We start from the raw sequence: 12,906 nt of genomic DNA, 5'->3' as shown, positions 1-12,906 counted from the left end.
GGGCTAGTACAGATCTGCATGGTGTTAGAGTTAAAATCGTAAAGAGTTGCCTGAGATACTGAAAGGTTACATGACTTGTCCACGGTCACACAGCCAGCATGTATCAGAAGCGGGACTTAATCTGATGTCTAAAGCTATTAGACTGAACCATTTTGAGGCCATATCTTATAAAATGGTTCATTTTTCCATATGGGATCCCCAGTTGTACCCCAGAAATTTATCGTGTCAATTATTAGCATTTTTCTCTGGGTCCCGAAAGCTATAGAAGCCGACTTTCTCATTACAAACATACAAAGTTCCCGTACTTGGCTGCAGAGGTCCTTCATGGCCGAGGGAAATGCTTGCTAAATTTGGAGCCATCTGAAAAATTGTTTTGGTTTCTACCTCATGTAGATTACCGCCAAAAACAAAATTATGAAATGAAAAGCGGTCACTGGATTTTCCAGCTATTCCCTAGTGACCAGCAGCGAACATGAATCAGAGAAAACTAGCTAGGACCTACACAGTCTCCACAAAGGAGTTTCTGCTCTTTCCTTCTGAACTTCACCCAGATTCTTAATCAAAGAATTTCAGAGTTGGAAGGGACCTTAAAGGTCATCTAATCCACCCTCCCTTTCAATGTGGGATAATTGTGTTAAATGTAACTCTATGAAAGCTTCTGAAAGGCAAGAGTTGTGAACTAAATTAAGGTGTGCCTGAACCAGTTCAGTTCCCAGGGAAACATCCAGACATCTCAGGAAAGCCCACTCACTTGTTAACCTGTTCATTTATCAATTTCGCCTGCTTGGCTATAAGCCCCTTGAGGGTAAAGACTATGTCTTCATCATGGTGTGCCCAGAGGCAAGCACAGGGCCCTGGTCAGAATGCTCATTAAATGTTCTATTTATGGAATTGGGTTAAGCATCAAAGCAAAAAGCAAATGACATGTGTCAAATGTTGGGGTTGAATCTCGTGATCTTTATCTAAGGCCCTGTCCGGCTCTGAAAATATGATGCAATGGGATTTCTCTTTCCTGCAGTGCTTGAGAATGATGAAGAAATCAAACAACTGAATAAGGAGATCAGTGAGCTAAATGAGTCCAACACAGAGATGGAGGAGGCTATGGTGAAATTGCAGTCACAGGTAGGTATTCTTTCTTTGGGGGGGGGGCAGGGCAATTGGGGTTAAGTGACTTGCCCAAGGTCACACAGCTAGTACGTGTGTCCAGTGTCTGAGGCCTCATTTGAACTCAGGTCCTCCTGACTCCAGGGCTGGTGCTCTACTCACTGTGCCACCTAGCTGCCCCCACAGGTAGGTATTCTTAGTCCAGCTTTCTGAGCCTCCCCATCCTTGGGCCACTGCCCTTTCTTTCATTGCTCGAGAGCTGCTTATCCCATCTAGCCCCATCTAAACCCAGCAAATTCCAGGAGCTCAGATAAGAGAGGTGTTGAAACTGTAAGTAGGAATGCCCCAATGAGACACGAGGACCAGAGGAGCTATGTCATGAGCAACCATGCTGTCATTCTGGCAGTTTGTAGAAACTGGTAGCCAGGATATTGAATGAAGAGGAAGGCAGTTGACAATTAGTCCAGCTGCAACTTCCCTCATTGCCTTAAGGTGGATTTGGTTGTCCGCCTGTCACCTAACATTGCTTGGCACATCGTAGGGACTTCTGGTCTGGTTGGTTGTTGCCTTTTGTGCTAGAAGAGGATCAAAATAACATCTCTATGTCAGGGTCAAAGTACAATGTGTCCGACTGTGGCTGATCAGACCAATACAAGCTCAGAAGGCTCTGCCACAGGTCAAGTACAGAGAGTCTAGGTGAATATTTGGAGTGGAGATGTCTATATTTGTGCCTGTCACATTTCTTTTGCTGCTTCAATTCTGCTTTGCTCATAGAGCACAGCACCTTCATTGATGTGGGCATGCCATGCTGGGCGATCCTGTGTCAGTGTCTCCCATGTCTCACAATCATTTCCAAAGTTCTTCAGAAAGACCTTGAGAGAGTCCTTGTATCATTTCTTCTGACTTCAGTGTGAGTGCTTGCCTTGTATGAGTTCTCCATAAAGTAGTCTTCTCTGAACTCCTTACACCCCAGTAGAAACTGAAACACCTGGTTATTGACCAATTAATGAGTTACAGTCAAATTTTCAGCGCTAGGGAAAGGTGTGCCTTTTTGGTCTAGACATTTAGAGAAATTTCCCTAATGCAGAAATACCTCTGTGTCTTTCCTTATGTGCTGCTCAGACAATAAGACAAATAGGGGAGCACTGTGCAGTGCCTACATTTCTTTCTCTCAGATATCTCATAGGTTATGGCTAATCCTGATTCCTCCCCCCAAGGGAGGGTTTTGGGGTGGGGTGAGGGAGCAGATTGGTTTTCCAATAAAGACTGAGTCTGTGGTGATAGACCATTTAGGTACTGCTCAGGCTGCATTACAGTGATTTTTCAGAGGTTCATCCTTAGTACCCCACAGGGTAATATGCAATAGGCAATAGGTGCCCTGGCCATAACAGCTCCATTGGCCTAATGGAAATAATCAATCAATCAGAAAGCATTTATTATTTGCCGATTATATACCAGGTACTATCACGGGCCCTAGGAATGCAAAGACAAAACTGAAACAATCTCCGACCTCAAGGAAACAACATAGTTATATAGGTTTGTGCAAGATATATATTCCCAAAAAATAAAAGTTAATTTTGGACAGAAGATGCTGGCAGCTGTGAGTATCACAGTGTTGTGAGTGTATCACAGTGAGAATCAAAGTATTACCACATAGACCTCACCAGCGCCGGTCCTCCTGGTCAAGAGAGGAGGAGATTAACCTGATCTGGTGGTTAAGGCAGCACCCAACAAGGAGATCCATCAAGGACAGGGAAAGAAGTATGAGGGGTACACAACAGGCAATGTAACTGATTACAGTTATGTGGCACAGTGGATAGAGTGCGGGGCCTGAAATCAGGAAGACTCCTCTTCCTGAGTTCAATTCTGGCCTCAGACACTTACTAGCTGTGTGACTCTGGGCAAGTCACTTAACCCTGTTTGCCTCAGTACTTCATCTATAAAATGAGCTGGAGAAGGAAATGGCAAACCACCTTAGGATATCTGCCAAAAAAAAAAAACCCAAATGGGCTCATTAAGAGTTGGACACAACTGAAAATGACTCAGCAACCACAATAATAATAATAATAATAATAATAATAATAATAATGTCTGCTTAGGAACAGGGATTGGGGCCCAGAGTAGAATGAATATGAAGAAGCACTAATTGGTTCCAGGGCCTTGGGGAATATCAACCCTTTTCGTATGAATTGTGTCTAGCTAGACCTCCTCAATCTGATATGTATGCAATTGATTTTTTGAGCCTGTATAGGACTTTACGTGTGACCCTATTAAATCTTCTTTTACTAGATTTAGACTAATAATTTAGCCTATTGGAATCTTTTTGGATCCTGGCTTGGTCATCCAACGCAGAGTGTTAGACCTCCCTCCCAGCTTTGTGTCATCTAAAAATTTGATAAGCAAACCATTTCTGTTTTAACTCAAGGCATTGATAAAAGTGTTAAACAGAGCAGAGCTAAGGGATCCCTGGAATACTCCATGAGAGACTTCCCTTTAAATTGACACCAATCCATTAATGACACTTTGGTTTCAGATATTCAAACAGTTCTAGAATCCACCTAGCTATTCCATCACTTAGTCTATGTTTCTCTATCTTTCATCCTTTTAACACATATGTATTAAGCAACTACTACTGTGCTTATGCACTGTAGGAGATAAAAAAGTTAGCTAAGACATGTTCCCTGCCCTCATAGAGGTTTCACTGTAGTAGGAGGATAGGACACAATCATAAACAGCTATAAATTAATACAATATACTTGATAAGTGCATTAAAAAGTTGTATAACAAAGTACAGTGGGGGTGGGGGTGCAAGGGAGATAGATGCCTGTTACATATCAGGGGACCAGAGATGGTTTCTTCAAGTGGGTAGCATTTGTTTGCAAATTTAAAGGATGAGTACGAATTCAGCAAAGAGAAGTAGAAAGGGGATCTTAGGCACAGGGTACAGGTACAAGCAAAGACATAGAGGCCAGAAAGCATGGGTTGTGTTCAAAAGTTAAGGAGTAGTCTAATTGGTCTGGAGTATAGAATGTATAGAAGGAAGTAGTGCTAGATAAGGCTAGAAAGGTAGAATGGTAGCAGATTTTGGGAGGTCTTACATGTAGGGTGCAGAGGAGTTTGTATTTTATTCAGGAGGCCATAAGGAATCAATGAATGGTTTTCAGTTAGAGTAATACCACGACAGTAGCTTTGCATAAGATATATTATTTTGGCATCAGTGTGAATAATGTATTCTTAGAGGGTAGAGGGAAAAAATGGAGTCAAGATCACAGATTTGGAGCTGGAAGGAGCCTCAGTGTCTATCCTACCATTTTAAAGATGAGGAAAGTGAGGCCCATAGAGGTTGTATCTCACCAAGGGTCACCGAGGAGAAAGTCACAGAGCTGGGATCTGAACCCAGGTTGTCTAATTCCAAATTTAACACTCTTTTCACTGTATCACAGCTATAAGTAAGCTTTAAGTAATAGTAAGTAAGCTATAAGTATTCTATATTATATATATACATATATAGGATGCATAAACTATAAGTGAGCTATATCAGTGTGAGGGAAGTGGAGATTAGAAGAAAGGGGTGAATGTGAGAGTTGTTGTGGACTTAGAATTGACGACATGGCAACTGATTGGGCATAAGAGACAGGAGAGGAGGAAGAGTCAAAGATAATCTCCAAGGTTACAAATGTGAGAGACAGTGAGTGGTGATGCCACTGACAGAAACAATGGAGTCAGACAATGGTAAGGTTTAGGGAGAAAGGTAACAAACTGTTTTGAATCTGATACGTTTGAGGAGCTAGTAAGGCATCCAGGTGATGTCTTATAAGCAGCTGAAGAGGAAGGTATGGAGCTTGAAAGAGAGTTTGAAGGTCACCAACATAGAGGTGATCCTGAGAAATTTTGAGTAATGAAACGGGGCGAGTGAGAGGACATACTTCAAATGGCCACAATTTTCTCAATGAAGCAAGAGGCCAATAATAATAGCTAATATTTATATAGTGCTTCAATGTTTGCAAAGTGCTTTACATAGATATGCATATATACATATATACATATAAATACATACATATACTATATATATACACATGTACTATCTCTCTCTACATATAATACATATATATATATGTATATATAGTCACTTGATCCTCATCACAACCTTATGAGGTCAGTGCCAATATTACTTCCATTTTACAGATAAGGAAACCAAGGCTGAGAAAGATTAAGATCAGTGGTCACAGAGGTAGTAAGTGTCTGAGGCAGACTTTGTATTCAACAATTCCTGACTCCAAATCCAATATTCTATTCACTACACCAAGCTATAAGTATAGGAACTAAGAGTGATTTTAGAAGCAATAGATGTGAAGAAAAGGTGTAAAACAGTGGCTTTGGTGAATGAGCTAGGAAGTCCATCAGAGTAGGATATAAGAATTATGTAGCAACAGCAATGTCTTGGTTATGCAATGGACTATGAATTTATAGTGGGTGAAATCCAACTGAATTGGTGGAAAGTCATTGACTGGAGAAATTCAGAGATTCTCAAGAGCTTTGGGGGAAGAATGGAGATGTTGGAGAGTGGAAATTACAGGCCTAAAGTAGCAGAAAGTCAGAGCATCAAAGGATTCTAAAGTAGGAGCTAATGAAATATAAAAAATGCCAAACTATAGTGTCAAGGCTGGAAGCAAGTTAATCCACAGTGGAAGAGATGAACAGGGAGAGTAGGAGGGATCAAGGACCCAGAAGCCACAATGTGGCCGGAGGAGCCTTATTGTGGGTGAAAATGGAAGACCTGGAAAAATAGGAGATTATGGTTGAAGGATGAGATTTCATAGATCTGAATCTTGGAGGGGGTGAATTCTTACAGATGGTAAAGTTTAAGATACAGCTATGTAGGTGTGTGTCTGAATAGAGTGGAAAGGGTGGTGGGTGGAATTAATAATTGTGAGGTTCAGGTTGTCAGAGAGTTTGTCAAAATGAATAATGAAGTCTCCAAGGATGCTGGCAAGAGTTGGAGTAGAGAGAAAAAACAATGAACCAGTAACTAAAGACATTAAGAAAGTGGGGATAATGATCCAGAGGTTGGTAGATGACAGCAACATGGATAGGGAGGAGATGATAGAAACTTCATGGACCTCAAAAAAGGAATTATCATGGAAAAGCAATGGTGAAGAAATGGTTTGAAAGTAGTAATGAGGCTCAAGGAGCATGCCCATACCTCCTGATCCTAGAGACTGTGGAAAGTAGGAAGACTTGGTTTCATTGGAAAGAGTTGCAAAAGATATCATATCCTAAGGAGAGAGCCAGGTTTCCATTAAACCAAGGAAGTGGAAGGAATCAGTTGAAGAGTTTGAGGATGCTGAGTAGTTGGTTGAAAATATAGTCTGGGGGCAGCTAGGTGGCGCAGTGAGTAAAACAGGCCCTGAAATCAGGAGGACCCGAGTTCAAATTTGGCCTCAGACACTTGACACACTTACTAGCTGTGTGACCTTGGGCAAGTCACTTAACCCCAATTGCCTGGCCTTCCCCCCTGCAAAAAAGAAAAGAAAATATAGTCTGGGTTGTAAATTATCCAGTGGAATGGACTAGGAAATTATCAAACCAGGTTGAGTGGGATGGGAAGGGGTAGAGCTAATGAGAAAATGATGAGAGTTTGTCAATCAGTAAACCTTTATTAAGTACCTGCTATGTGCCAGGCACTGTGATAAGTGCTGGGAATACAGATACAAAAATGAAAGCCAGTCTCTGCCCTCCCTTGGTATCTTCCCCTTTCTAATGGGGGAAGATAACACACAAAGCAGAGGTATCTGGCAGGGGGCATGACGAAGCCCAGTTCAAAAGAGTATATCCAGGTGGGAAATGAAGAAATGGCTGTCCTGAGGTCCCTCTTTAAACAGAGGCTTTGGGATGAGTTCTTTGCTCTGCCCTCCAAACAGAGGTGCAGAGGGTACTGATGAGGTGTGAGGATCAAGCCTGTTGCAATCTCAAAGGATGATGGCTTTTCTGATGATGCATTTCCTGGGGACATGATGGGAAGAGATTGTATGGATGGGTTGCTTGCACCTAAGTCAACAAGAGACTGTGTGGCATAGAGGATAGAGAGTTTGGCTTAGGGTCGGAAAGACCTGGGGTCAAGTCCTGCCTTTCATACATACTGGCTGTGTGACCCTGGGCAAATCATTTAACCTCTCAGTGTTCTACGGAACTCTTTAAGACTATAAGTTCCAGAGAAGGTACCAATTTGTACTGATAAAGGGAGATTCCTCATCTGGAAATCCCTATAACAATTAAATCCTAGGTCCTGGACACCCCCCCCCCCCCCCCCCCCCCCCCCACCCCCCCCCCCCCCCCCGCCATGGCCATGCTGCCCCTCAAGGCAATACAACACAAGGTACTGTGATCACAAGAGAGTTTACCAAATGCCTTGCTAAAACCCAAGCATCTCATTCTGGGTGACTTGAAGGCACAACAACTGAACACCACTTGGAGAACTACATACTTTTGAATATCATTCACTTTGTAAGACAACTTTCTCGAAGCAGCTCAACTTGGGGCTGACAGTCTCTCGTAGGATCTGCCAGGGGGCCTCCTGACTATGTGTCTCACTAGGTATTTATGGAAACCTGTGTGGTGAGAACAGGGGCAAAATCCAAGAACTCAGAAGGGTCTGAGTGGTCTCTGAACATTAAGAAGAGGAAAAGCAGGTGGTGGAAACAATTGAGGCTTTTGCAGGGAGGGAAAATGGTAAATAAATTTAAGTGCGGCTAATATCCATCTTGTGAGCTGTTGGAAATGTTGTGATCCAGGAGAATTTTTCAAACAATGTCTCATGTTCCCCACAAAGATAAATTGCAATGCATAAAGAATATGCTGGCACTATGGTATTTCCAAGTAATCTCATAGGTGGTCCTTCTTTACTCAACGGTCTGTATAAAAATGGTTTTCCTTAATTAGCATTATGAAGGATCTTAATCAATTATAGAGAAGCAGAAATAAGCCCTGTTCCTGCAGCTCTTCAGCCAGAGCCAGGCACTCCTCCAAGTCTGCTCTTTTACCTAGGCTGCATCTTCCCTAAAAGCTCTGGAAATATTATAGTTCAGGAGCCAGAGAGAATTGTAAGTAGCAGCAGCAGCAGCAGCAGCAGCAGCTCAGTGCTACCCAGTCTTTCAGTATCTTTAAATCTTTTTTGAGACCCCCTGAAATCTTCCCTGACTGTTATGGCCTTAGATCATATTGTGTTATTATAGTACCCTGCCCTGGGGATAGGGAGTGTGGTACAAAAGACCTCAAGGGGCAAATAGTTTGAACTCTAGTAGGGCATCTTGGGAAAGGTAGTTCTGTGTACCCATAAACAACCACCTGGTTTAAAACAGCAAAAGCCCTCCAAGTTGGAGGCGAGGAGCCCAGAAATCAATGGGGGACCTGAAAGGGACTCTTTGCTCTCACATTCATTGGTTCATTCCCCCATCCTGGTTACTCAGAGATGTTTCTTTTGGATCTAGTCCAGGGTATTTTCTAAAAGGGGGAAGGCAAAAGAGGTACTCAATGTGCCAACATGAATTGGCACAGAAGAGGAGATTGAGTCTTACTTGGAGAAAGTCATGATAATAAGCCTGGGAGAAATACAGCACCCATTCCTGTGCAAATGACAAGACTAGAACCAGTAGCTTTTGTTACTACAAGTATATTCAGCTGAGAGACCAATATTCAAACCTCATTGGGACATAAACAGACTTTGCAAGACTTTGCTAATTAGCCATTTACATTTCCCCTCTGTTGGCCCATTGGCATGCCTGATTCATCAGCTTAGCTTCATCTTTTCAGTGGCCTCTTCCCAATGCTGACTCCTCCTTTGACATCAGCCTATTCCATGCCGGTCAATGCTTAGGCACTCTCTCCTGGTCGTATTCAAACACTCCGGTACTTCCACTCTTGGCAATGGTCAATGACACCACTGTAAACACAGACGCATGACTCTACACAAGTCATTTAGCTATTCTAGACCTCAGTTTCCTCATTTGCAAAATGACTGAACTAGATGGAAGGGAATCCCACCAATCCTTTTGACTTTTCCTTATTCAATTGCTTCCATCTTGGAGATTGCTCAGTTTTTAATGATCTTTAAACCCTAGCATCCTGGATTTAGAGTTAGAAGGGAACTTAGAGATCATCTAGTCCTCCCTCTTCATTTTCCATATAAGGAAAATGAGGACCTGATTGTTTCAATGATTTGTCCAAAATAACACATCTAGTGAGTGGCAGAAGCCACATTTGAAACCAGTTCCTTTGACTCCAAATCCAATGCTCTTTCTATTGCATACTATGCATCTCATTCCCATGTTGAATTAGATTGTGTTAACTCTGTTCCTTAAGTTAGATTACTGGTTTCTAATCCCCACACCGTGGTTAGGATACAGAACATCAGTCTTAATATAGGGTATGATAGATGTGGCTAGAATAAATATTCATGTGAAAAAGACTTGGGAGCATGGGGGAGGGTGTTTAGTATTATAGGCTCCACGTAAGTTAACAATATGACATGGTAGCCAAAAATAATACCATATTAGTTTGCAGTAGTAAAAGCATAGCATCCATAAAGATGCAGGTGACATTCTCACTGTGTTCTGCCCTGGCCGTATCCCATATGAGGTACTGAATTCCATTCCAGAGACCTCATTTTAAGGAAGGATAGAATGTGAGCAGTGGAAGGAGATGAGGATTTCAAGGGAAATCTAATAAAAAAAATTCCATGAAAAGATTTATTGGAGGAACTGAGAATATTTAACTGAAATAAGAGGTTTGAGGGAGGGTGGGGTAAAAAATAGTGGTTATCTACAAGGATTTGAATGGCTGTCATGTAGAAGGGGCTACTAAAACTCATTTTGCTTTGCCCCAGAGAGCAAAAATAGGAATAATTGATAAAATTTGCAGAGAAATAGTTTTTGACTTAAAAACCACTTTGTAACAATTAGAGTTATCCAAAAATGAAGTGGTAGAACTGGGGAGGAATTGAGACAGGTAAGGAGCATGGTGGATAGAGTACTCAACTTGGAATTAGGAAGGGCTGAGTTCAAATCTTGTTTCAAATACTTTTTAGCTGTGTAACTCTGGAAATTCACTTAATCTTTCGACTTCATTTTCTTCATCTGCAAAATATGAACAGTCCTAGCACCTATGCCCAGGACTGTTGGGAAGGTCATGTGAGAGAAGATGCATAAAGCATTTTGGAAAATGTAAAGCACTATATTGACAAGAGCTCGTGTTTCTGAGTTCCCAGTCACCAGAAGTCTTTAGTTACATTTTAGACGGCCACTTCTATGCAGTGTTATCAGGGGGCTCATGTCCAAACATGGACTGGACTCGATGATTTCTGAGGTGTCATCCAACACTGAGGTTCTCTGAGTCTAAAGTTAAGCAGGTTTATTGTGCTAATAATTTGGATACTGTTCTTTGCTTTTAACCCCTGCAGGACCTTTGAGGAACGCTCAGGCTTGTCTGAGTTTCCAAATTAATCCACCTTTTCTTTAGAGATTGCAAAATGATAAAAGTCTACTTTAATATTTCTATGATCTGAGATTCCAGCTAGGGGGCTCCTCCTTCTACTGATGCAGATTGTAACTCCTATATACCAGAGCTTGTGGCATGAAATCAGAGCCTCCAACAACCCAATTTCACTCCCATGATACGATGAGGCCTGTTTTAGCAGAGGTTAAAAGCCTAAAATCCTAATTCTAAATTTCCTAAATTCTGCAAAAAATAGTGCTCAAAAGATCCAATCAAAAGATGGAGTACTTCTATGCTGGTCTTTCATTATTTTCCTATCCCCTCCTTTCACTGCATTCTCTCCCCAGTTACCTGGTGCCCTGAACCGATGCTTGGGAAAACAAGTTTGACGTTTTTGTTCTAGGTAACATTTTAACCAAGGCATCAGACTACTGATGCTCCTCCCAAGGGGGACACCTTGAACACACACCATTGCCCCCAAGGGAGACCTGGGTGAGCCTGAACCAAACCCTCTCCCTTCCCTGGGAGATCAGAGGATGCAGGACTGTATTTCACATCCCAGGGAAGCATATGGATGAAGAATGTGATCAGATGAAAAAGGGAGATGATCGATTTTCCCTCCTTTTGTTTTCTCTTACTGACACAGATATCCACCATGGAGAAAAATCTCAAGAACATTGAGGAAGAAAACAAGATCATAGAGGAGCAGAATGAAGCCTTGTTCCTGGAGCTTTCTGGCCTAAGCCAGGCACTCATCCAAAGTCTAGCCAACATCCGCCTTCCGCATATGGTAAGGAGCATTCACAATCACCCCATCCTTTGGAATTGCACAATTCAGGAGTCAGTGACTGGAGACTATCTCTGCATCCTACTGACATATTTTACCGGTACAAATCTAGGCTCCCTTCCCCCATAAAAATTTAGTTTCTATAAAATCTAAATGTAGCCTGTAATTGGTATTATTTTTCAACGTATACCTATGTATTTTCCCCTTTCAAAGAAATTTGAGTTTAGAAATTTAGCCTACATTATGGGGCAGCCTACATTTTGGCCAAGACAACACATCTCTGCCTTTGGGGTCATTAATACATGTGTATCTGGAGCTTCTAGTGAGTGTCCCTTTTGTGTCATTTCTGCTGATTCTTTCCTTACATCTATTGTTCTCTTTTGGGGCCAGTGATTACAATCAGCAAACAGGGCACATGGGGCCTTTAATCTTATGAACCAAGGGGAGCTGGGGAGGGATTAGAATTCTGTATCATCAAGGCCTCACAGTTGCTGTTAAAATGGAAGTATTTCCTATTCTACTTTGAAAAGCTTGCAGCCAAAAATAAAATAAAATAATGGTTTGAAAGACAGCATGTTTGGTTTAATTTAATGAGTTCCAACAGCAGAGACCACGTTGCCATAGTGTTGCTACAAAAAGAAAAGATGGGATCCTATGAATTAGTCCAAGTCGGGAAACATAAGGAGCTGCTGGCTCCCTTTTCTCCATTCCTAGGAAATAATTTTCAGTAAATGGGGAGGGGAAAGAGAAAAGAAAGGGAAGAGGAGAAAAAGAGAACTGGGATTTTTTTGTTTGTTTCTTTTTTACTCTTAGTAGAAACTAGAGATTTTCAGTGTGGTTTATGACTGAGGTTTTGAATTTCCTGTGCCCTCCGTCAGTTATGTTTTCTCCATCTCTAAGTTAGCAATTCTCAGAAAACCACTGTTACCTAGTTTGGGTGGGGTGGAGAAGAGGCAATAAATATCAATGTCACAGATAACTTGGTTTTGTTTTGTGTTGAAATTAGGAGCCAATCAGTGAACAGAATTTCGATGCTTATGTCAACACCCTTACTGACATGTACACCAACCAAGAGTGCTACCAGAACCCAGAAAACAAGGACCTGCTTGAGAGCATCAAGCAAGCTGTCAAAGGGATCCAGGTCTAGTACTTCAGGAACGACATAGACCCACATCAAACGATCAATGACTACTAAAGGCTATTAGAAGATGAAAACCTTCACTCCCAAGTATTCAGGTTTACAAGTTGTGAAACTTGTTTAATGAATGAAAAGGACCAAAACATAACCGAGAGGCCATTTATAAGAAGAACTGAATCAAACTCCATTTTATTATTTACCTCCTAGTCCCTCTTGCAGATGGTAGGGGGTTTTCTTACTCATAGCAACACACTAGATAGGCATCCAGGATGTCACCCTACGATTGGCTGAAGAGCTTGGGGGACTTGAGGAGAGAGGAGGGCAGAGGGCATCCAAGGTGGGGAAGGTCTGCAGTTCAGTGTTACCTAAGAGACCGACCAACTTACAC

The 12,906-nt window shown here is 41.9% G+C and overlaps 1 protein-coding gene across 1 annotated transcript in view; it reads left to right on the top strand.

Annotated features, from left to right (window-relative positions):
• The window catches only part of MYT1 (myelin transcription factor 1), a 194,660-nt gene extending 182,133 nt beyond the window's left edge, over positions 1 to 12,527 (top strand). The window contains exons 20-22 of the mRNA XM_036750731.1: positions 1,019 to 1,122; positions 11,240 to 11,383; positions 12,387 to 12,527. Of these exons, the coding sequence (XP_036606626.1) occupies positions 1,019 to 1,122; positions 11,240 to 11,383; positions 12,387 to 12,527 (389 nt within the window). The remainder of the gene's footprint in view (positions 1 to 1,018; positions 1,123 to 11,239; positions 11,384 to 12,386) is intronic.
• The last annotated feature ends 379 nt before the right edge of the window (positions 12,528 to 12,906 follow it).

This window comes from Trichosurus vulpecula, chromosome 3 (genome assembly GCF_011100635.1).
Source record: "Trichosurus vulpecula isolate mTriVul1 chromosome 3, mTriVul1.pri, whole genome shotgun sequence".
In the NCBI taxonomy this organism is placed as follows: domain Eukaryota; kingdom Metazoa; phylum Chordata; class Mammalia; order Diprotodontia; family Phalangeridae; genus Trichosurus; species Trichosurus vulpecula.
The sequence above is the reverse complement of the archived record's forward strand: the minus strand, read 5'-3'. Positions and strand labels throughout refer to the sequence as shown.